The sequence below is a fragment of the Panulirus ornatus genome, chromosome 14 (assembly GCF_036320965.1).
Source record: "Panulirus ornatus isolate Po-2019 chromosome 14, ASM3632096v1, whole genome shotgun sequence".
Lineage (NCBI taxonomy): Eukaryota > Metazoa > Arthropoda > Malacostraca > Decapoda > Palinuridae > Panulirus > Panulirus ornatus.
This window is the reverse complement of record NC_092237.1, coordinates 51,657,080-51,682,043: the sequence shown is the minus strand read 5'-3', so window position 1 is coordinate 51,682,043 and position 24,964 is coordinate 51,657,080. Positions and strand designations below refer to the sequence as shown.

General features: G+C 48.3%; 1 protein-coding gene across 1 annotated transcript in view; it reads right to left on the bottom strand.

Annotated features, from left to right (window-relative positions):
* The window catches only part of LOC139753410 (pyrokinin-1 receptor-like), a 432,787-nt gene that overhangs the window by 14,037 nt on the left and 393,786 nt on the right, over positions 1 to 24,964 (bottom strand). Inside the window, 3 exon segments of the mRNA XM_071669882.1 lie at positions 2,171 to 2,376; positions 16,237 to 16,579; positions 16,581 to 17,164. Of these exon segments, the coding sequence (XP_071525983.1) occupies positions 2,171 to 2,376; positions 16,237 to 16,579; positions 16,581 to 17,156 (1,125 nt within the window). The 5' untranslated portion in view covers positions 17,157 to 17,164.

Genomic DNA, 24,964 nt, shown 5'->3' with positions numbered 1-24,964 from the left:
AAGGGGTCGAGTCATATTACTCAGTGGGGTTGTGCCACTCTACACAAGGGGTCGAGTAAATCACTTTACTCAGTGGGTTCGTCGAGTCGCTCCGATTTAAGGGGTCGATTCACTCGACTCCAAGGGGGCCAAGTCACCAATGCCTCTATTCTCACACGAGGGATTAAATTACTGTATCCATACTCAGAGGATGAATATGGGGGGCTATCAAGAGGGAGGTCAGGTTTACTTTGTGGACTGGGTAGCCTATTGTTTTCCCAGGGGGAAGGGAGGTGTGATGAGAAACAACTGTATCTCTTGAGTCGGAAAGGTGAAGGGAATGTGGTCGATGATGCGTGGTATCGAGGCCTTTGCTCCGATAGCGGACGGTTCGGAACGAACGAACCAGTTCGGAGCGGCCGAACGAACAATGTGGCGGCAGAATTATTCTACGCCGGTATTTAGTGTCCCTGGGATTATGTCACAGCCTTCGAGTCATTGGGCACAGTTTCCTCCTCCCGCCCGAACTGAAATCTTTACGTGAGGCGGGTGCATCTCTCTGTGTGATAATTCATCATTGCTGAATTACGAAAGGAATTCTGAAGACCGATTATCTGGAAAGTTCGACACAGAGTTTCCAGTTTTATGTAACACCGTTTTCTGTTGCCAGTGTAGTGCTCCGTGGCGCCCCCGAAGAACGGCAGATGGAAATTATTTGAGTTCATGGGCGACACGTGTTTAAGGGCCAGGCATTGGTATGTTGGTATTAAGCACATTTGATCTATGATAACTCTTGTGTTGCCGGACTCCGCCTGCTCGAAGTTACAAGCGGGTGAAGAGGGACACCTTTGGCCAGGTTGCATCGTCGCCAGTTGACATAACCGAGTCCTTTTGTCTCGTCAGACGACTCCTTCCGTTTAAAGGATGCCATCCTCTCCCTGCTACTGATCGTAGCGCATCCTTGGAGCTGCAGGAAATCTTGGAAATAGGATCCTGGACAACACTAGGACTATTTCAGAAAAAAAAAGGGGGTCTCTGGGGCAATCAGAAATGTATCAGTTGATATAATGGGCTAAATTACTCTGGACTGAAACCATTTTCTTCCAATATTCTTTTTTTATTCTCTCTCTCTCTCTCTCTCTCTCTCTCTCTCTCTCTCTCTCTCTCTCTCTCTCTCTCTCTCTCTCTCTTTTTCTTGGGGGCAATTTACACCTATGTCACACTACAGCTGAATGTATAAACCCAGACTTATGTCAAACTACAGGTGTGAGATGAATGCCAACACAAACACACACACACAAACAAAAAAGCTGCAATGCTCATTGTGAATTCGTAACACACAAGACAGAGATTTGTACGTTAACCGGATTAAGTTGAAATACATATGAAAATATGAAACAGACTTTTACACATATATTTTCGTTCATATATTCTTAATGTACTCGTACAAAGGAGTTCAGTCTTAGAAGATAGGCAGACTTTCGTACGAGACACACACACACACACACACACACACACACACACACACACACACACACACACACACACACACATACACACACAACACCCACACACACCATACACAGACAAACAAAGACAGACAAATAAGAACAAGGACACCAAGACAAACACTCCTCGAAAACGCTTAGAACAATAATACAGTCAGTCTTCCCCTGACCACCTTCCTCCAACAGCCAACACCACATCGCCAAACGGCGTCCTTTCTCTCCCCCAGCTCGCACCATCACCACGAACAACAACCCTTCCCCAACCACACCCTCCAACAACTCACAACACCAACAACAACAATCTCTTCCACCCCCACCCTTTCTCCAACAGCAGCTCACTACACCATCACATAATAACAACAACAATCTCTTCCACTCCCACCCTTTCTCCAACAGCAGCTCACTACACCATCATATAACAACAGATCCACACACACCACACCCCCCTTCCTCCAACAGCTCACACCACCATCCCATACAACAGATCCACCCCTCTCTCCCCAACAGTTCCCACCCCAACTCACCTGGAAAGCTTGTCTGAAGCGATTGCTCATGAGCTCACTACACCATCACATAATAACATATCCACACACACACCACACCCCCCTTCCTCCAACAGCTCACACCACCATCCCATACAACAGATCCACCCCCTTTTCCCAACAGTTCCCACCCCAACTCACCTGGAAAGCTTGTCTGAAGCGATTGCTCATGATATGGTAGAGGATGGGGTTGATGCAGGTGGATATATAGTAGGAGATGCCGGAGATGTTGTGCAGAATGTTGTACAGCTTGATGGCCAGGGGGTTGGTGGCGTCGCCGTGGATGGCCATGAGCCGCTGGGCCTGGTGCGGGGCGAAGCACAGGAAGAACGCGATCACCACCGCCACTGTTAGGAGGGGGGAGAGAGAGAGAGAGACGAGGGCTTGAGGTCAGTTCTTGCTGTTTGTGTGTGTGTGTGAGAGAGAGAGAGAGAGAGAGAGAGAGAGAGAGAGAGAGAGAGAGAGAGAGAGAGAGAGAGAGAGAGAGAGAGAGGATTTCACATAAATGACATACGATATAGAAAACTATATTCATATTTATACATACGATATAGAAAACATTATGTTTATAGGTATTTACGATATACAGCAGATATATAGATAGTGTGTGAGTGTGTGTGTGTGTGTGTGTGTGTGTGTGTGTGTGTGTGTGTGTGTGTGTATGTGTGAAGGTGTTCTGTTTATATACAACTTAAGAGAACATGTGGACCTTTTTCCTTGACGGACATCATCAGAAAGGAATCAACTTGGGAGGAAGGGAATTCAGCAGATTTGTGGGAAATAACATACGGCGGGTCTTGCGTGCGTCAGGCCCGCAAAACGTTTGTGTCCAACGTTTCTCTCCTTGGGTTGACGACAACTTCCTTCATATGTTGAATGGTTGGAAAGGATCACAGTTTTGCGCGTGATCAAGATATTCCTATGAGTCCACGGGGAAAATTAAACACGATAAGTTCCCAAGTGCACTTTCGTGTAATAATCACATCACCAGGGGAGACACAAGAGAGAAATATAACAATCAGTTGATATACATCGAAGAGACGAAGCTAGGACGCCATTTGGTAAACATGTGATCGTCCAAAACATGGACAATCACATATTTACCAAATGGCGTCCTCGCTTCGTCTCCGATGTATATCAACTGACTGTTATATTTCTCTCTTGTGTCTCCCCTGGTGATGTGATTATTACAAGAAAGTGCACTTGGGAACTTATCGTGTTTCATTTTCCCCGTGGACTCATAGGAATGTTGAATGGTATATATACTCAAGACTGAGTCGGTATACTTCTTTCCACCTACAGTTTACCACATGCACACCGGCCAGGGTGTATTACTAACTGGACGAGAGTAGAGCGAGTCAGTGTGTTAGATGTGAGTCAGTATTTTCCCCTTTTTAGTCATGATCATCGTCAGCAGCTGTAAAAGAGAGAAAAGTTGGAACGATAACTGTAGGAAAGAAAATAGCAGCTGTAGAAGAAAGAGCAGTTGGTACGATAGCTGTAAGAAAGAAAGCAGCAGCTGTAGAAGAAAGAGCAGTTGGTACGATAACTGTAGGAAAGAAAGCAGCAGCTGTAGAAGAAAGAGCAGTTGGTACGATAGCTGTAAGAAAGAAAGCAGCAGCAGGAACAGCAGCAGTAGTAAGAGAAAAAGCAGCAGGAGTAGCAGCTGGAAAATACGGTAGTTGAAGCAGAAGCAGGAGCGGCAGCTGTAAGACCGGCAGCAGTGCAGCGGCAACATTTCGTGAATCCCCAGAGAGAGAGAGAGAGAGAGAGAGAGAGAGAGAGAGAGAGAGAGAGAGAGAGAGAGAGAGAGAGAGAGAGGTAGTGTGACAGCCATGACGCCCGCCCGTCCGAGTTCAACCCTACGACCACCGCATTACCTCCAGGGCTCTCCTGACGGAGGCATCCTCGTCGTCTTCGTCCACGCACACACACACACACACACACACACACACACACACACACACACACACACACACACCTCTCTGCTGGATTGTCGGGGGAAAAACGGCTAAGAAGGTAGAGTGCGCCATCCCCCTTTCAATAAAGACTCGGGTTTGGGGGATCAATGTACTATTCCTGAGACGATATGAAAAGCCATCGAGTGTAACGGATCGATGACAATTTGGGTCTATAAGCCCCCTGAGTTATTGGTTGACTTTCTGCCTTGGGAGTCGGTGCAGTTGGGCCTTATAATGCCGCTAACCATACCCGGAACAGGGACGGGGTCGGGGGAATATTAGATTGGTAATATTTACTCGACATTACAGATGGGTAAGTTCGAAGATATGGAAGATGGGGAAGACGTATACATTGTGTTCTCTTATATTCCGTCTGATTTGTAGGAAAACTTTTTTTTTTCTCCTTTAGTATTTTTAAAGGTATTTTGGGATTGCGGGCCACGTATGGCAACTCGATCCTGGTGAGGCGTCCATCAAGTACATGACCTGACCTGACCTGACCTCTGGCGCCTTGAGGAACAAGTCAAAAGTCATATAGGGTTAGGAAGGCAGGCTCTTGCGACGTGATCCGCCGCCCTTGTCGGGCACCCGAAGCTTCGAGGGCGAGGGAAGGAGGCTGCTTCATGTAATGACGCGAGAATTAGAAAACGAAGAAAGAAAACCAGAAAACATCATTTAGAAAACGTCCAGCCAATGCTTCGTCAGACCACCGGCCGAATACCACCACTACCCCATCACCAGGAGCCCCTCTACACTGCCCCAGTGACGAACAGTTACTGCAACGGTCGAACACCACGACCCCATCACTAGAAACCCACAGTGCAGCAGTGACGAACACGCCTGCAGTCAAAATAAATAAATAAATAAATAGAAAAGCAAAAAAGAAAATGGTATTGTCCAGACTCATATATCTGGTTGAGCCTCTGAAAAATCATGGTCGTATCGTAAATATCTATTTTAGACCCAAAATTACGACCAGACCTTTGTTATCTATTGTTAAACAAGGGCATTGTGCCTGGCAGCTTCCTCACCAGGGGGGGGGGGAACCCCCTTGCTCACACCGATGCCCGAGTTGAGTATCTCCAAAAAATTGTTGGCGAGGCGTGATCGCTCGGACGCTATATGACAGAGGACGTGATGGGCTCTGGCACCCCACGTCTACCAAATCGGGGACAGTTAGGGAGTGGATGTGGGCGAAGAAGGCCGGTTTGAGGCTTCTGCTGAAGGACAGGAATAGTGTGATATAAACTCGTGACTGGTATAGAGATGGAAAAGGAGACAAGTGAGGTTTGCTCCACCCCATATCCTAATTCGTGGGATGCGTTCTGTGCAGAGAGAATGGATCAGTGGGTTTAATCAGTTGCTTCACAAGGGCATCTGAAGAACCCCTCCTCTCCCCAGAGAACAGATACACCTTGGTCGTCTCCAGTTTTACAGGAGATTAAAACTGTCTAAAATTCTGAGTAAAAGACGAAGCTATGAAGACCCTGGACTGGGAAGAAAAAAAACCACTGCCATGCAGGAAAAGATTTCGAGCCATACTGGAGCCTGGCCCACAAACACGCATTGGTATGGCGTATTCCACAAAGTTCGTCAATATACTGCACTGTGTGAATTAGTTGCAAGAACGGTAAGTAGATCTTTTGTGAAGCAGGTTTTGTTGAGAACCTCCAGCCAACGAAATGAAACTTCTCACACATGTTTTTCTTCCTTTCTCTCTTCGCGTATCACAAGCCAATCATATATATATATATATATATATATATATATATATATATATATATATATATATATATATATATATATATATATCTTTTTTCTTTCATACTATTCACCATTTTCCGCGTTAGCGAGGTAGCGTTAAGAACAGAGGACTGGGCCTTTGAGGGAATATCCTCACCTGGCCCCCTTCTCTGTTCCTTCTTTTGGAAAAATAAAAAAAAAAAAAAAAGAGGGAAGGATTTCCAGCCCCCCCGCTCCCTTCCCTTTTAGTCGCCTTCTACGACACGCAAGGAATACGTGGGAAGTATTCTTTCTCCCCTATCCCCAGGGATAATATATATATATATATATATATATATATATATATATATATATATATATATATATATTTATATTTATATATATATATATATATATATATATATATATATATATATATATATATATATATATATATATATATCAGCCATATGAAGAAAAAAACGCTTGAAAAAAAGTATATGTCCTTTAATCTAAGAACTCCCACCTCTTACAAGGGAAACAACCCACCCCACCTCACCCCCACATCCCTCACCCTTAATGGAAAAAGGTCATAACTACCAGTGTTGTAGATAGATACTTTACTTAGACATCCAACGAAAGGCACATTAAATTAACCGTCCAGGGATCACTGGGGGAAATTATTATCCCACGTTGTAATATTCCCGCGTAATAAACGTTATAACAGGTTCCGTGGGATGTGGACTGTTTTTCGGGCAAGCGGTCTCACCGATTGCATTATCAGATTTCATTCAGTAATGTTTATAACACAGACCTGTTACTACTACTGCTGCTGCTGCCACTGTGTGAGCACCATTGTATCATGGAATAATGATTGGATTACCATAACCACACCGACCCCTCAGGAGATCAAGACGTATCAAATGCATACCACACACACACACACACACACACACACACACACACACACACACACATATACATACATACATACATACATACATACATACATACATACACATACACACACACACACACATATATATATATATATACATGTATATATATATATATATCTTTCTTTCATAGTATTCGCCATTTCCCGCGTCAGCGAGGTAGCGTTAAGAACAGAGGACTGGGCCTCTGAGGAAACATCCTCATCCAGCCCTCTTCTCTGTTCCTTCCTTTGGAAAAAAAAAAAGAAAAAAATATATACATACATAGAAAAGCAACACACGAGAGAAATTCATTTTTACTTCACTTCTTTGGGAATCTTTTCTTTTTGAAGCGACAGATTTAACCTTTACTATTCCACAAGAGGGACACAATTTTGGCTCCCGTGACGTAACCCGGGAGTTATTTCAAACGACCTATTGTTAAATGTTTCATTTCGCCTCTCCATGTATTTACCCAAGTAAGGGTGGAAAAAGGGGGAGCTTTTACCTTCCTCTTGTGGAAAGTAAAAGTAACCCCTTGTCTGCTGAGCTGTATAAGAATAGCCATGGAATAGCTGGAAGAACCACTTCGTAAACTGCTAAAGGGAGGGAGTGGGGAGGGGGAAGCTTCTAGAATTTTTTCTTTTTCCTTTTTTTTTTACTGTGCAGGAGCTGGTGGTGGTTCTTCGGGAGGCGGAGGTTATTACTGGGCCACAGCGGGAGGGGGTGAGGTTTGTTGACGTCAGTCAGGTAACAGCAAAAGGCCTCACGTTGTATCGAGGTCCGCGCGCGCGTGTGTGTAAATAGCCGAGGTCGCGCTGTAAAAAAGGCCTGATGACGTCAGAGAGAAAGAGAGAGAGAGAGAGAGAGAGTGAGAGTGGTGCGTCCTCGACCAATTACCATCAATGGAGATCCGTAACCCTGAAGAAAGGTTGTATAAGACCCGTGAGCATAAAAGTATAACGCTATCATAACCCAGGGTTGTACCGATGTGCTTATATGTCGTACCGTCGTGATCAAGGGGTCGTATCGTCGTGCTCAAGGGGTCGTATCGTCATGCTCAAAGGGTCGTATCGTGTTGCTCATGGGGTCGTACCGTCGTGCTTAAGGGGTCGTACCGTCGTGATTAAGGGGTCGTATCGTCATGCTCAAAGGGTCGTCTCGTGTTGCTCATGGGGTCGTACTGTCGTGCTTAAGGGGTCGTACCGTCGTGCTCAAGGGGTCGTACACGTGCTCAAAAGTCGTACCGTCATCCTTTAAGGGTCACTAGTACCTAGACAACGCCATTAAAGTGGTTCATATGGTTGAAATTCCTTTCCTTGTGTATGTTTCTATCTGTCCATCTCTCTGTCTGTCTACTCGACTGTCAGTTGATCTACCTGTCCACCAGTGTTTTCTGTCTGTATGATGTTTCCTTTTTCTCTGCTTCCCTTACTGTCTGTTCTTCTGAAGGTATTAAGAATATATGGTGTGGGAGGCAAGTTGTTAGAAGCAGTGAAAAGTTTTTATCGAGGATGTAAGGCATGTGTACGTGTAGGAAGAGAGGAAAGTGATTGGTTCTCAGTGAATGTAGGTTTGCGGCAGGGGTGTGTGATGTCTCCATGGTTGTTTAATTTGTTTATGGATGGGGTTGTAAGGGAGGTAAATGCAAGAGTCCTGGAAAGAGGGGCAAGTATGAAGTCTGTTGGGGATGAGAGAGCTTGGGAAGTGAGTCAGTTGTTGTTCGCTGATGATACAGCGCTGGTGGCTGATTCATGTGAGAAACTGCAGAAGCTGGTGACTGAGTTTGGTAAAGTGTGTGGAAGAAGAAAGTTGAGAGTAAATGTGAATAAGAGCAAGGTTATTAGGTACAGTAGGGGTGAGGGTCAAGTCAATTGGGAGGTGAGTTTGAATGGAGAAAAACTGGAGGAAGTGAAGTGTTTTAGATATCTGGGAGTGGATCTGTCAGCGGATGGAACCATGGAAGCGGAAGTGGATCATAGGGTGGGGGAGGGGGCGAAAATTTTGGGAGCCTTGAAAAATGTGTGGAAGTCGAGAACATTATCTCGGAAAGCAAAAATGGGTATGTTTGAGGGAATAGTGGTTCCAACAATGTTGTATGGTTGCGAGGCGTGGGCTATGGATAGAGATGTGCGCAGGAGGATGGATGTGCTGGAAATGAGATGTTTGAGGACAATGTGTGGTGTGAGGTGGTTTGATCGAGTAAGTAACGTAAGGGTAAGAGAGATGTGTGGAAATAAAAAGAGCGTGGTTGAGAGAGCAGAAGAGGGTGTTTTAAAATGGTTTGGGCACATGGAGAGAATGAGTGAGGAGAGATTGACCAAGAGGATATATGTGTCGGAGGTGGAGGGAACGAGGAGAAGAGGGAGACCAAATTGGAGGTGGAAAGATGGAGTGAAAAAGATTTTGTGTGATCGGGGCCTGAACATGCAGGAGGGTGAAAGGAGGGCAAGAAATAGAGTGAATTGGAGTCATGTGGTATACAGGGGTTGACGTGCTGTCAGTGGATTGAAGCAAGGCATGTGAAGCGTCTGGGGTAAACCATGGAAAGCTGTGTAGGTATGTATATTTGCGTGTGTGGACGTGTGTATGTACATGTGTATGGGGGGGGGGGGTTGGGCCATTTCTTTCGTCTGTTTCCTTGCGCTACCTCGCAAACGCGGGAGACCGCGACAAAGTATAAAAAAAAAAAAAAAAAAAATATATATATATATATATATATATATATATATATATATATATATATATATATATATTATACTTAATCGCCGTCTCCCGCGTTAGCGAGGTAGCGTAAGGAAACTTGTTTTTACCTTCTTCTTTTACGTGAACCTCTTCGCCCGCTCTTTCAAAACTCCTTCCTTCATTTCGTCTTTCTTTTTCATTACTTCTCTTAACCTATCACTACATCTTCTATTCTCTTTCGTTAGAAATGTCTTTAATTCTCCCTCCGTTGTGAGATACAGCTTTGCGTTTCTCGGGCAATTAACACACACAATAAAAAAGGGAATTAAAATGGCTAAATCTTGCATCGTTCGGTCTAGATCATTAGACGGTGGATGCAGAGGTCTTAAATCCCTTCCCCTTCCCCAAGCTGAGACGCCAGATAAGAGAAAAAAAAGTGGGAGCTGTGGGGGGAGGGTCTGTGTCAGAGGAAGGAACTGAAGAGGTAGGAGGAGGAGGAGAAGCAGAAGGGAAGAGGATGATGATGAGGAGGAGGAGGAGGAAGAAGAGGAAGCACAGAAACAGCTATAAAAAGACTTGAGTCTAGAGGACACAGGAAGAAGCTGTGGGGCTGACATCGGTGTAAGAAGTTGAGAGAGAGAGAGAGAGAGAGAGAGAGAGAGAGAGAGAGAGAGAGAGAGAGAGAGAGAGAGAGAGAGAGAGAGAGAGAGAGAGAGCAGCTCTGGGGATTGGGGAGGTGAGTGAAGCAGTCGTGAGAAACTCCTCCGATCTCTTTTTGGCTTATGAAATATGAGACACGATTCAGTCATTATCCCCATCCTCGAAGGAAAAGAAATATAAATGAAAGATATGTGGGAGGAAATTGGCCATGATGATGTGGGAATGAAATTTTGTGCATGTGGAATGTATTCATTTTCTTTATTTTTTGGGTCCTGATGTCTGGAGGGAAGATCTCGGCCATGAGTAACAGAAGCCCGCCAGGCCTCTGGAGGATGTGCACGACCAAATGTATCAAGTCACAGAAGGGAGGGACTTGCTGTGTAACCACATGAGACATCCGATTACTGAGATGAGGGAGTGAATGATTTCGTGAGGGGTCTCGATCGTGTCGAGAGTCAACGAATATGACGAACGAGGCCGAGTCCAGACCCTAGGATGATGGCGGCGATGATGAGGGGATGGGTGTGGACCTCACAGTTGGAGGACGGGACCTCAACGCGATGACCGGGAGAAGCAAGAGGGACGAGATTACGTACATCCCTGTGGAAGTTACTGAGGGAGCTTATGACCCTGTGGCGCACTGGACGACTAAGATTCCCCATCTGCAGCGCAGAGGAAGTGCCAAACAAAACAACAGGATGAGCCATCTGATCAGAGAAAGGGGACCAAGCGCTGTCCCTAAGTGTTTGTGGTATTTCCGTTTAGAGGAGCACAGGAGGGTTTGCTGGAGAGAGGGCGTTGGCGGGACGCTGATGGGCGGGAGGCGGAGGACAGGGCGTTGGAAAGTCGCTGTGGGTTTCCAGGTGTGTGGACAACACTAGCTCGAATTCCAGCGCTGGAGTTGCTTCTGGAGAGGATCTGGGAGTATGGCTGTAAGGGAATATACATACACGTATGTCTTCTGGGGATAACATACGACCACATTCTGGGAAGCACTGAAGAGAACGTTCAAGTATCAGCCGAAGGAATAAGTGCCATGAAGAGCACAAGCCAGTTTCTCACAGAGGGACGGTACGGTGTGACGTGGATGTATGTGTGTGTGGAAGACACAGGCGCTATAAACGACACTGTACCGTCACCATGGAGACGTTTCTCGTAGAGATCGAGAGAACGTTTATGGGGCAGAACACGTAATGGCTTGGCTTTGTGGATGATCGTGCTTGGGTTGCAAGGCATCACTGAAGGGTTACGCCATATCAGGCAGCAGGATTTGTTGACAATGAGTCGTAGGAAATCGAGGTATTCGGAGACCGGATGAAAAAAAAAAAAGGGAAGTAAAGATAGGGGGGCAAAAAAAAAAAGAGAGGGGACACATCACTGTCGATTGAAATGAGATGGAAAATGTTGAGAAATTATGAATCAGCGAGTAGCGTTCTAACCGTAGACTCATCACTGAACTGAACCAGGCATGAATTATGGAATCACTAGGATTCATCGCATATGATGGAGGGGATATTGAAGCCATCGCTGGAGTAAATATAGCGTTCCCATACGATATTAATCTGGCCATACGTGAGGTGAATATTTAACCAAGTTCCTCGTGCGTGGGCGACAGAATGTGTGTGTGTGGGGGGAGAGGAGGAGGCTTTAGTATCGTTCCTGTTCGTTCGTTTGTTCATTTATTTGTTTGTTTTGTTCCTGTGGTACAGCCTCGTCGAGGAAGTGCTCCTGCCGAGGGACCTCCATCATATTCCCTACCCGCGTGTGTTTGGAAGTGCACACTTGAACCTGGAGGAGCAGTAGGCTTCCTGGAGCTACCCACACACACTTACACACACACACACACACACACACACACACACACTAACTGTCCCTCTGTCGGAAACAAGACAGTGGGAGGGGCGGGGCAGTCCAGCCTGGGTGTGGAGTGTAGTCAGTGCTCCCCAAGTGAGGCAGACAGACGGGATGTTCAGCCCGCACCTCCCTCCTCCCGTCAGTGGGACCCAGACAGACTCGTAGGCTGGAACATGACCCACAACTTTTGTCTCTCCTCCTCAACGAACGAGACACACACACACACACACACACGCGCGCGCCTCGACCCTGTCTGTGTAAACGCTCGCTCCCGACCGTCGTCATGCGGTTCGCTCTAGTTGACGGTATATATCTAAATTAACCCTCGGGAATTTTAATGTTAGCCATGAATACCCGAGAGAGCAGCAAGGCTTGGGAGGTGGGGAGGTGAGGGGAGGGAAAAGATTGGTATAGTCGATTTGGAGGAAGGAGATGAACCTGGAGAGTCTGGGGGCCGCGTCTACCGAGCGGAGTGTGTGTGTGTGTGTGTGTGTGTGTGTGTGTATGTGTGTGTGTACATCCCTGTATAATTTCTATTTGTGATGCATAATGTTGAGAGACCATGTTTCCATAATGATCATATCGGAGGTGCCTCATGTACTCGTCCGCCGTTGATCCCCCAGCCACACGCCAGAGAGGAGGGGAGGGAATATGTACTCTGCTGCCTGCTGGAGGTTTACGTCATCAGGCCCGTGCCATCCTGGCCATCAGACGACGGGGTGGGTGAAGGCGACGACCCGTGTAGATCCGACATGCACGACCAGAGCTGCTGGGACGACCGCCTTGGTGTAACAAGCAAGCGTCTGCCTCGCCCATGACACCCATGCCATCCAAACTACAACCTTCCCATCCCTCCCTCCCTCTTCGCTACAACCTCCCCATTCCTCCCTCCCTCTTCGCTACAACCTCCCCATTCCTCCCTCCCTCTTCGCTACAACCTCCCCATTCCTCCCTCCCTCTTCGCTACAACCTCCCCATCCCTCCCTCCCTCTTCGCTACAACCTCCCCATTCCTCCCTCCCTCTTCGCTACAACCTCCCCATTCCTCCCTCCCTCTTCGCTACAACCTCCCCATCCCTCCCTCCCTCTTCGCTACAACCTCCCCAATTCCTCCCTCCCTCTTCGCTACAACCTCCCCATCCCTCCCTCCCTCTTCGCTACAACCTCCCCATCCCTCCCTCCCTCTTCGCTAACAACCTCCCCATCCCTCCCTCCCTCCTCGCTACAACCTCCCCATCCCTCCCTCCCTCTTCGCTACAACCTCCCCATCCCTCCCTCCCTCTTCGCTACAACCTCCCCATCCCTCCCTCCCTCTTCGCTACAACCTCCCCATCCCTCCCTCCCTCCTCGCTACAACCTCCCCATCCTCCCTCCCTCCTCGCTACAACCTCCCCATCCCTCCCTCCCTCCCTCCCTCCTCCTTTCCCCCTTCCTCCCATTCCCACCACATCTAAACATCCGTTCTCGGTATTTTTCCTCGTAATTTTGAAGGCCACTGTGTCCTCTTGCGTCGTGTTTACGAATTACTTATTAATTACTCGATTGTTCGATTCTTTTTTCAGTCTTTGGTGGGGTGCCACATGGGGTTATGGGGTTGGCTTGGCACTTTAACACCCTCCCACCTCCCATCCCAGTTCTTAATGGGGCGCCGCATGAGGTTAAAACCCCCATGGTGTATGTGAGGTTTTTCAGCTTTTGTGTGGTGGTGAGCAATTAGCGTGGATACATCACGGTACATTTATTATGTTATCGAGAGAAATTAATCCACATTACGGTACATTTATTATGTTATCGAGAGAAATTAATCCACATTACGGTACATTTATTATGTTATCGAGAGAAATTAATCCACATTACGGTACATTTATTATGTTATCGAGAGAAATTAATCCACATTACGGTACATTTATTATGTTATCGAGAGAAATTATTCAGTTATCACTTCATATGTTTTTGAAATATGGCATCAGCTAACACAAGGCTTCTGTCATCTCAGATAGTCCACTGGCGTACAGAAATTCGAACTGTAGGAAGGAAAGTCAAGTTTGGTCAAAGAACTTCTCACTTCAAAGGCGTCCATCCTGTCCCTGCTGCTGACCGCAGCGCAAACTTCATACCTGCGGAGTTTAGTACTAATTTCAGAGATTAATGAAAACCCCAGATAACGTGGCGATACAGAGGGGGTTGCTAAAACCTGTCATGATGGCGTTTGTGTGAGACGTAATGATGACACGTCATCATTCCACGTCATCAGTCAGCTGTTACCCATAGGGCATCGCAGAACTACAGGATGGCGGCTTGAGGAGACGCGCGTGAGGCGCAGAGGAAGGGGATGTTTAGCGAGGGAGTCTGGTGCCTCCCCGCCCGCCCACTCAGCGCACTCGCCAGCAAGAAGATGATGAGATAAGTTTGAAAGCTGGTGGTGGAGTGCAGCAGCAGGACGCCGCCAGCGACCAACACTCCCAACGTCTGCGTGAATCAACATGGGTTGTGTAACCAGTTGTTCCTCCACACACTGAACTTCGTCCCTCCCCCATCCTTTCGTTGCTGTTTAAAACACACACACACACACACACACACACACACACACACACATATATATATATATATATATATATATATATATATATATATATATATATATATATATATGTATCCCTGGGGACAGGGGAGAAAGAATACTTCCCACGTATTCCCTGCGTGTCGTAGAAGGCGACTAAAAGGGGAGGGAGCGGGGGGCTGGAAATCCTCCCCTCTCGTTTTTTTTTTTTTAATTTTCCAAAAGAGGGAACAGAGAACGAGGCCAGGTGAGGATATTCCCTCAGAGGCCCAGTCCTTTGTTCTTAACGCTACCTTGCTAACGCGGGAAATGGCGAATAGTTTGAAAAAAAAAAAAAAAAAGAAAAAAAAAAATATATATATATATATATATATATATATATATATATATATATATATATATATATATATATATATATATATATATATATATATATATATATATATAATTTTTTTCATACTATTTGCCATTTCCCACATTAGCGAGGTAGTGCTAAGAACAGAGGGCAGAGCCATTGAGGGAATATCCTCACTTGGCCTCCTTCTCTGCTCCCCTTTTGGAAAATTAAAAGAAAGCGAGTATCTTGGGGTCAGGGATGGAGGGATCTGGTTTCGGGCTGGTTGTGTGAGAGGAGGGAGAGGCGCTGGGAATTTACCTACCATACACATCATCAGAGGCCATAGCAATACACGCCACCTCTGCACCTGGTTAACACCGTCGTTGGCCTCCCTGTGAGCGTTTGCTGTCCTCTGTTGATCTGGTTTCGGCTGGAGGGGGTTGAGAAATGCTTTTCAGAGGAGGAGGAGGAGGAAGGATCCGTAACTCCCAGAGGCATTGCAGTTCTCCAGTTCCAGAGTTTTCACGATGTATTAGAGAAACAAACTACTCGAGCACAGACTAGGATTCATATGTTCAGAAACCCCTCCTGCAGGAGCTAGACACGACTGCCATAACCCCTCCTGCTGGAGCCAGACACAAGGAGGCTTAAACATGAAGCTGCATTGCTTCTGCCTACTGCACATTAAGCTGCAGTGCTTCTGGCCGCTGCATGATAAGCTACCCTCCTCCTCTACACATACTGCACTCCTCAACCTGCCTGAGCCACGTGTCGAGGAGGAGGGGGGCAGTGTGTCGTGCGAAAACAGGGCTGAATGATATTTAAAATTCAGGTTCGGTCAATAATCGCTGGGTTTTTACCCCGGCCGCTGCAGCGAAGTGCTTCATCCAAGGTCTCTCTCTCTCTCTCTCTCTCTCTCTCTCTCTCTCTCTCTCTCTCTCTCTCTCTCTCTCTCTCTCTCTCTCTCTCTCTCTCTCTCCGCACCGGACACATATCTCACCGCTAAATCCCCCGAGTGAAACTCTTGAGTGGGCGTGTCAGGCCACGGCTTTCCCTGGTGCCGTTGTCCTGTCGGAGGTGGGGAGAGTGGTAGGAGGCGCAGACGGGAAGGATATAGGCTATTGGCGTGTAGTTTAAGGGTGGCACTTACCATTAGGATTGGAAGGTCTTGTGTAAAAGGGGGAAAACTCCCGGCGAAGCCCCAGACAGGGCGGGGCGCGGCGCGGCGCTGCTACATGCTGTGTGGGTGACTGGGTCGACATAGTCAGCGGGACAAAGGTTCACTGTGGGAGGTAAGGCTCGCCCTCACCGGTGAGGGAAAGTGGTCCTCACAGTGTGTGTGGGAGGAGGATGAGGGAATGTAAGCCAACATGAAGGAAAGGAGAGAGAGAGAGAGAGAGAGAGAGAGAGAGAGAGAGAGAGAGAGATGGTGGAGGTAAAATACATGTCACAATTCAGAACAAATGAAAAGCTGAGGACGTCCAGTGGACTCACCGAGCATCTTGATGACGGCCTTGTTCCTGGTGCCGTCGTTGGTGGACGAGCAGCTGTGGGAGCCGATGGAGGGGACGGCACGACCCAGGCGACTCGACCTCTTCAGCTGCACGGCGATGCACACGTACAGCACGGTGATCAGCAGCATCGGCGCCACGAAGAACAGCACCGACGAGATCTCGAAGACCGTCTTGATGCGCTTCTTTATGAGGCAGGCCGCCGTGCTGGGGTCCTCCTTCCCGTCGGCGGTGATCTCGAAGACGATGCCGTACTGGATAGCGAGAGGGACGGCACAGGCCGTGGCCACAACCCAGATGACGGCGATGGAGCGGATGACGCGACCCTAGCTGCGACATGGTGTGGGAGCGCAGGGGATGGCAGATGCCTATGTAGCGCTCCACGGTGAAGGCTGCGATGGTCAGGATGGACGCGTTGGTGGAGATCTCGGCCGTGAAGCCCCTGATGAAGCAGAACTCCTCGCCGAAGATATACGGCCGACCTCGCCACAGCAGGTATATCTCATCCGGCATCCCGAAGGCGAGGAGGAGGAGGTCACTGATGGCCATGCTGAAGAGGTAGTAGTTGGTGGCCGTGTGCATGATGCGGTTCCTGACGATGACGATGCAGGTGGCCACGTTGCCCAGGACGCCCGTGATGGTGATGAGCATGTAGATGACGGTCATCACCACCATCATCGTCAGGTTGTGGGGCAGCGGCTGCCCTCCGTCGTCGCCACCATCAGTGGCGTTGGTGAGGTTGACGTCGGGGGTCAGCGCGTCGCCCGGGTCGGGGGTCGCGGGCGAAGTGAAGATGGTTGACAGGAGCAGGACCTGCGTGGTGGCGACGCCGACGGTGGGTGGTGAGGTGGTGGTGACGTTGTCCGGTGTGGCCACCGTCGCTGGCCCGCCTACCTCCTCCATGCCTTATCCTGACGAAGGAAAAGAAAAATGCAAAATGAATCAATCTGGCTATACTCACTACAACGTGGGTGCAAGACGCCCTCCAAACACTATAGCTTAAACACATCTTTACATACACATCTTCGGTGTCTATAATGTCTATAGTGTCTTGTCATCTATCATTCTAACTCTCTCTCCACATGTAAGGGGTGAAGCAGGTGCTCAGGGATTCAAAAAGAATAACAGATTCGTTGGAAAAAGATAAAACAATTATAACCATGATGTTATCTTGTTATGTATGGCTCTCTTCACAACCTGCCTGAGAGACAGGTCAATGTGTATCTCTAACTCCTTTGTGTTTATCTCCGTGAGTCTCTGATATCCTTCAAGCCAGGTCAGTCATAACCTCCTTGCAGTACATCAGGTCATTCACGCCCCTTCTGCAGTACCCACACATGTCAGTTGTAACCCCCACTGCAGTTCCTATACACTCTGTCACAACCCTCCTGCAGGACCTAGACACGTCAGTCACAATCCTCCTGCAGGACCGAGACACGTCAGTCACAACCCTCCTGCAGGACCTAGACACGTCAGTCACAACTATCCTGCAGGACCTAGACACGTCAGTCACAACCCTCCTGCAGGACCTAGACACGTCAGTCACAACCCTCCTGCAGGACGTAGACACGTCAGTCACAACCCTCCTGCAGGACCTAGACGCGTCAGTCATAACTTCTCCTGCAGAGCACAGTCACGTCAGTCAAAATCCCTCCTGCAGGAGCTAGACACGTCCGCCATAACCCCTCCTGCAGGAGCCAGACACGACCGAAATAACCCCTCCTGCAGGAGCCAGACACGACCGCCATGACCCCTCCCGCAGGAGCTAGACACGACCGCCATAACCTCTCCTGCAAGAGCTAGACACGACCGCCATAACCCCTCCTGCAGAACCTAGACACGACCGCCATAACCCCTCCTGCAGGAGCTAGACACGACCGCCATAACCCCTCCTGCAGAACCTAGACACGACCGCCATAACCCCTCCTGCAGGAGCTAGACACGACCGCCATAACCCCTCCTGCAGAACCTAGACACGACCGCCATAACCCCTCCTGCAAGAGCTAGACACGACCGCCATAACCTCTCCTGCAAGAGCTAGACACGACCGCCATAACCCCTCCTGCAGAACCTAGACACGACCGCCATAACCTCTCCTGCAAGAGCTAGACACGACCGCCATAACCTCTCCTGCAAGAGCCAGACACGACCGCCATAATCCCTCCTTCAGGAGCTAGACACGTCCTCTATAACCCCTGCCGGAGGAGGTAGACACCCATGCTAATGAAACGTTTCCACGTCTTCCTTTCTGAATTCTTTTCCATCTCCAGTCCTTTGGCGGGCGTCCACACACACTCGCACCCACACTCCCTCTCTCCCTACCAGGCAGGAAACTGCTCACTCACTCCAGACGATAGCAACACCAAAGCCAACATATCTTAGCCTTTAAAGCTAAGCTTGCAGGAATTAAGCTAAATCCTTATATCCTCGAGAGCTTTTACCTTCAGAGAAAGAGAAGAATGAGTGAGTTTAGTGAAGGTAATGTTCGCGTCAGTTGTCATATCCCGCGAGTGAGAAACGCAATGCCACGGGAGCCCGTCCGCTGTTGCGAAAATCCTGTCGTTAATTTTGACGCGTCGCTCGCCCGAATGAATTCCGTCACCGGAGCAGAAAATCTCTCAGCCTCGCGCGTAAAGTATATACACATTCGTTATGCCTAATTTGCATATATATATCGCATAAAAAAAAAAAAAGATTCCGTGCGTGCTATTCACGAAACATACGGACATATAGTCTTTCTGGATCCTCTTCGTAAAGGCTCTGACTCATGCCCTTTTTGCTTTAAGCAGTCGTGTGGAAATGTAAACACTGATCTCACCAGAACGAAGGAGAAAAAAATGGGAAATGAAGAGAAAATGAGAGACGGAGGGAGAAAAAAAAAAGGGGAAATGAAGAGAGAATGAGAAACGAAAGGAGGAAAAGAACACCAATTTGTCAGCGTCTCTGAAAGGGAGCAGCCAGTAAGCAGGTTAAATTCAAAACTCAGTAAAAAAAAATGGAAACGTAATTTCTTGACTGTATTATTGCCTTCTAAACCTCACTTGTGTCCCACCTCTTAAATCCCAGAACACTACAGATTCACCTCCACAGTAGCATAAACATGTCAGGCACAGCCATAACTTCGACTCTGCGGGAGGCGACCCAACACAACCAACTTCATAAAAACTGACTCATTTTTTCTTTTATTTATTTATTTCAATTTCTCTTCAAGGAACCGGAGTCAATTTTACCTGAGGATTCCATTACCTCTGGGATCTCTCTCTCTCGCCCCACCGTGGAGCACTGCTGGTATATATATTTTTTTTTTTTTTTTTTTTTTATACTTTGTCGCTGTCTCCCGCGTTTGCGAGGTAGCGCAAGGAAACAGACGAAAGAAATGGCCCAACCCCCCCCCCCCCCATACACATGTACATACACACGTCCACACACGCAAATACACATACCTACACAGCTTTCCATGGTTTACCCCAGACGCTTCACATGCCTTGCTTCAATCCACTGACAGCACGTCAACCCCTGTATACCACATGACTCCAATTCACTCTATTTCTTGCCCTCCTTTCACCCTCCTGCATGTTCAGGCCCCGATCACACAAAATCTTTTTCACTCCATCTTTCCACCTCCAATTTGGTCTCCCTCTTCTCCTCGTTCCCTCCACCTCCGACACATATATCCTCTTGGTCAATCTCTCCTCACTCATTCTCTCCATGTGCCCAAATCATTTCAAAACACCCTCTTCTGCTCTCTCAACCACGCTCTTTTTATTTCCACACATCTCTCTTACCCTTACGTTACTTACTCGATCAAACCACCTCACACCACACATTGTCCTCAAACATCTCATTTCCAGCACATCCATCCTCCTGCGCACATCTCTATCCACAGCCCACGCCTCGCAACCATACAACATTGTTGGAACCACTATTCCCTCAAACATACCCATTTTTGCTTTCCGAGATAGTGTTCTCGACCTCCACACATTTTTCAAGGCTCCCAAAATTTTCGCCCCCTCCCCCACCCTATGATCCACTTCCGCTTCCATGGTTCCATCCGCTGACAGATCCACTCCCAGATATCTAAAACACTTCACTTCCTCCAGTTTTTCTCCATTCAAACTCACCTCCCAATTGACTTGACCCTCACCCCTACTGTACCTAATAACCTTGCTCTTATTCACATTTACTCTCAACTTTCTTCTTCCACACACTTTACCAAACTCAGTCACCAGCTTCTGCAGTTTCTCACATGAATCAGCCACCAGCGCTGTATCATCAGCGAACAACAACTGACTCACTTCCCAAGCTCTCTCATCCCCAACAGACTTCATACTTGCCCCTCTTTCCAGGACTCTTGCATTTACCTCCCTTACAACCCCATCCATAAACAAATTAAACAACCATGGAGACATCACACACCCCTGCCGCAAACCTACATTCACTGAGAACCAATCACTTTCCTCTCTTCCTACACGTACACATGCCTTACATCCTCGATAAAAACTTTTCACTGCTTCTAACAACTTGCCTCCCACACCATTTATTCTTAATACCTTCCACAGAGCATCTCTATCAACTCTATCATATGCCTTCTCCAGATCCATAAATGCTACATACAAATCCATTTGCTTTTCTAAGTATTTCTCACATACATTCTTCAAAGCAAACACCTGATCCACACATCCTCTACCACTTCTGAAACCACACTGCTCTTCCCCAATCTGATGCTCTGTACATGCCTTCACCCTCTCAATCAATACCCTCCCATATAATTTACCAGGAATACTCAACAAACTTATACCTCTGTAATTTGAGCACTCACTCTTATCCCCTTTGCCTTTGTACAATGGCACTATGCACGCATTCCGCCAATCCTCAGGCACCTCACCATGAGTCATACATACATTAAATAACCTTACCAACCAGTCAACAATACAGTCACCCCCTTTCTTAATAAATTCCACTGCAATACCATCCAAACCTGCTGCCTTGCCGGCTTTCATCTTCCGCAAAGCTTTTACTACCTATATACCTTCCATATATATATATATATATGGAAGGATGAAGAATATTATGGAGGCTTAGGCCACAGAATAGCGTTCCAAGGTCGAGAGAAAAGGGGAATATATAATGAAGGCCACTCGCATGGCCCCCAAGAGAACCACCCCTAACGAAGCTGGTGCCGAAGGGCAGGTCGAAGTCTCGACGAAGGGTATCAATCTGGAGCGGCATTACACTACGCGTCTGTTATATCGAGATGGCTCGTTGTCACAGCTTGCAGAGGAGCTGAGGTAAAAATGACTGATTGGTGTCTGCCCAGCAAGGAGGGGTCGCTGACTCTGATACCCCCAGCCGGGATGGAGGAAACTCCAGAGAAATCGAGATAATTCAGTCTACACCTCTGGCGAGCTGAAGAAAATGGGGTTTGGTTGAGGGAAACTTTTCTGAAAGGGGGGGGGAAACCTTCCCTACAGTGTTATACAATGTATTGTGTGGACGTTGACCCAAAAGGGTGTGGAGGTGAAAAATGAATGTGAAAGGAAATACGAGTAAAAATGAGGAGGGAGTTAGACGCGTGAGCTGTAGGGGTGCGGGAGTGTGATATATGGACGACACGAAACAGGGACGCAGGTTTCGAACCCTCCGTCCCACATCCGCCACCAAGGCAGGGAAGGAAAGGGGATGGAACCGATGCTCAGATTTCACACTGCTGACTTCTACGTGGAAATTGTCGGGGATCCGGTGAGTGTACTAATAAAGGAAGGGTAAAAGATGATGTAGAACAGTTCTTAAACTGTTATCAGAAACTGATATGAAGCCAAGGAAGTCAGAGGGAGGGACGAGGAAGCTAGAGATGTTGGGGAGGGACGGTGAGCTGTGCGCCTAGGGGAGATCGAGTTCGAAGTAATACCAACGCAATTGTGGCACAGTCCTCAAGCAACTCTAATTCTCAGCCTCACACTAGCTGGAGAGATTATTTGTTCGTCTGTTGTAGGATGGAAAGTGGGAACCCCCTCATCTCTCTCTCTCTCTCTCTCTCTCTCTCTCTCTCTCTCTCTCCACCTAACTCTCTGTATCCGTATCTCATCATTTCTCTCGTCTGTCCACGGTTAGAAAACGAAAACCCGCTTCTGGTTTATCAATCAGCGGTTCAGCGAGAGACACCAGAAGCACCACCTCCACCTCCCGCCCGAGCTGCCGGTCTCCTCTTTGTGTTGTCTGTCAGGCGAGTGTCCACACATCCCCCTTCCATCCACACCCACCCTCACGCTGCAGGTTAACCGACAAGAAATGGAAATCCTCTTTCAGCGAGTTGAGGAAAAGTTACCCGGGGGGGAACGGCGTTATCTGGGACCGTCTGGGGGCCCCTACCTAGTGCCTCTTGATCACCTAAAGGCGCGGAGGTGCTATTGCCTCTGACCACCTATGGGTGCAGAAGCGGTTCAGAAATTTGGAGAGGATGATTGTGGAAAGGTTGACCGAGAGGATCTGCCTGGTGGGAAGTGGGAGGGAACAAGGGGAAGGAAAGATGGAGTGGGGAAGAGGTATGGACACCATTATAACAAGTCCAGTCCACCCGCTTGGGGGGGGGGAGAGAGAGAGAGAGAGAGAGAGAGAGAGAGAGAGAGAGAGAGAGAGAGAGAGAGAGAGAGACTGTGGCATCCGTTACCATGTGGCAGGACTTGTCACGGACAACGTCTTGGTCCCCTCCTGGTTGCCAGCGCACCGCGACGTGCGTGACACGGAGGTGTGTGGTAGATATAACGAAAGCCAAGGACAACCTCGGTGTCGCGAGAGCAGTGCGCGCGACGACGCCAAGCGGTGCAGAGGATCCCTCCCCCAAGCAACGCACACGTCAGTCGTTTTTTTAGCTTCCACCCCTTCCTTTTTTTGTTGGGCGGGAAAGTGGTGGTTCTATATACGTCGGCGACTGATGAATCCTGTTTTCCCGGCAGTCTCTTTTTGAAAACCGTGTCGCTGACAACGTCGGGATTACGGAAGTTTGTCGAACTTGGTTAATTTCGGGAGAGAGAGAGAGAGAGAGAGAGAGAGAGAGAGAGACAGGGAGCGAGCCTCAAGGACGAGCCAACGACGTCGGCTCTTGTACCTTGCGAAGTCAATGGTCGACGTAAGATGATCGCTGGCGCTTCGCTGCACCTACGATGTGGGGGTTTTCTAGTTTTCCCGCACGCAATCATTTGCAAAGAGAGAAAGATACACATCAGTTAGAAGGTCATGTAACGCAAGTACTAGAATGCATGTTGAGGACGAAAAGGTCAGGAGACACTATGAGGCCACGTAGATCAGCAAGAATAGTTATCTTGATTAGATTGAGGCCACGTAGATGAGCAAGTATAGTTATCTTGATTAGATTGAGGCCACGTAGATGAGCAAGTATAGTTATCTTGATTAGATTGAGGCCACGTAGATGAGCAAGCATAGTTATCTTGATTAGATTGAGGCCACGTAGATGAGCAAGCATAGTTATCTTGATTAGATTGAGGCCACGTAGATGAGCAAGCATAGTTATCTTGATTAGATTGAGGCCACGTAGATGAGCAAGCATAGTTATCTTGATTAGATTGAGGCCACGTAGATGAGCAAGCATAGTTATCTTGATCCCCAACTTTTTACCATCAGCGATGATCGCTTTTCTGGCTCCTAGACTGAACCAATGCATGAACGTACAGCGCCGTGGGTCTTGGAGACCATTCCTGTGCGAGTTGGTCTGCTGCCGAAGATGAGGTGAACCATGTCGGTGTGACACGTCGACATATTGCCGGAGTCTCATGAAGAGGGCGGTGGACAGGCCCTCACGTTTGCTGGCCACCACCACCTCGTAATATTGGTGTGGTGTCCTGCCACCACGTCCCTGGGTGTGGGGAGGCAAGGGTGGAGTCCTGCCACCACGTCCCTGGGTGTGGGGAGGCAAGGGTGGAGTCCTGCCACCACGTCCCTGGTTGTGGGGAGGCAGGGGTGGAGTCCTGCCACCACGTCCCTGGGTGTGTGGAGGCAGGGGTGGAGTCCTGCCACCACGTCCCCGGGTGTGGGGAGGCAAGGGTGGAGTCCTGCCACCACGTCCCCGGGTGTGTGGAGGCAAGGGTGGAGTCCTGCCACCACGTCCCTGGGTGTGTGGAGGCAGGGGTGGAGTCCTGCCACCACGTCCCTGGGTGTGGGGAGACAAGGGTGGAGTCCTGCCACCACGTCCCTGGGTGTGTGGAGGCAAGGGTGGAGTCCTGCCACCACGTCCCCGGGTGTGGGGAGGCAAGGGTGGAGTCCTGAGGTCTCTGGCGGTGCCTTGTTAGGGGAGAAACCTGTCTCTGTCCATCCTTCATACTCCCCCCCTCCTCTCTCTCTCTCTCTCTCTCTCTCTCTCTCTCTCTCTCTCTCTCTCTCTCGTATGTACGCCAGTCCGTCTGGCTCTCTGTCCTTGTCAGTCTTCATACTTCCATCTCCCCCACCACCCCACTTTCTCTCTGCCAACCCCCCGCCCCCTTTCCCATTTTCTCCCTTCCCTCTCATCGTCTGTCCCTCATATCCCCTTTCCTTCCATTAACTTAATCCGTGTTCGTAGGCTGTAGAGGAGACGTGAATGATGGTGTGGAGATGAAAATTCTGCCACGGTCGACCAAGCCATCTATCTATCTATCTTCCAAATCGATCCAACTGAATAGAGTGGAGAGGGTTACGCCTACATACCTTCCACACCTCGT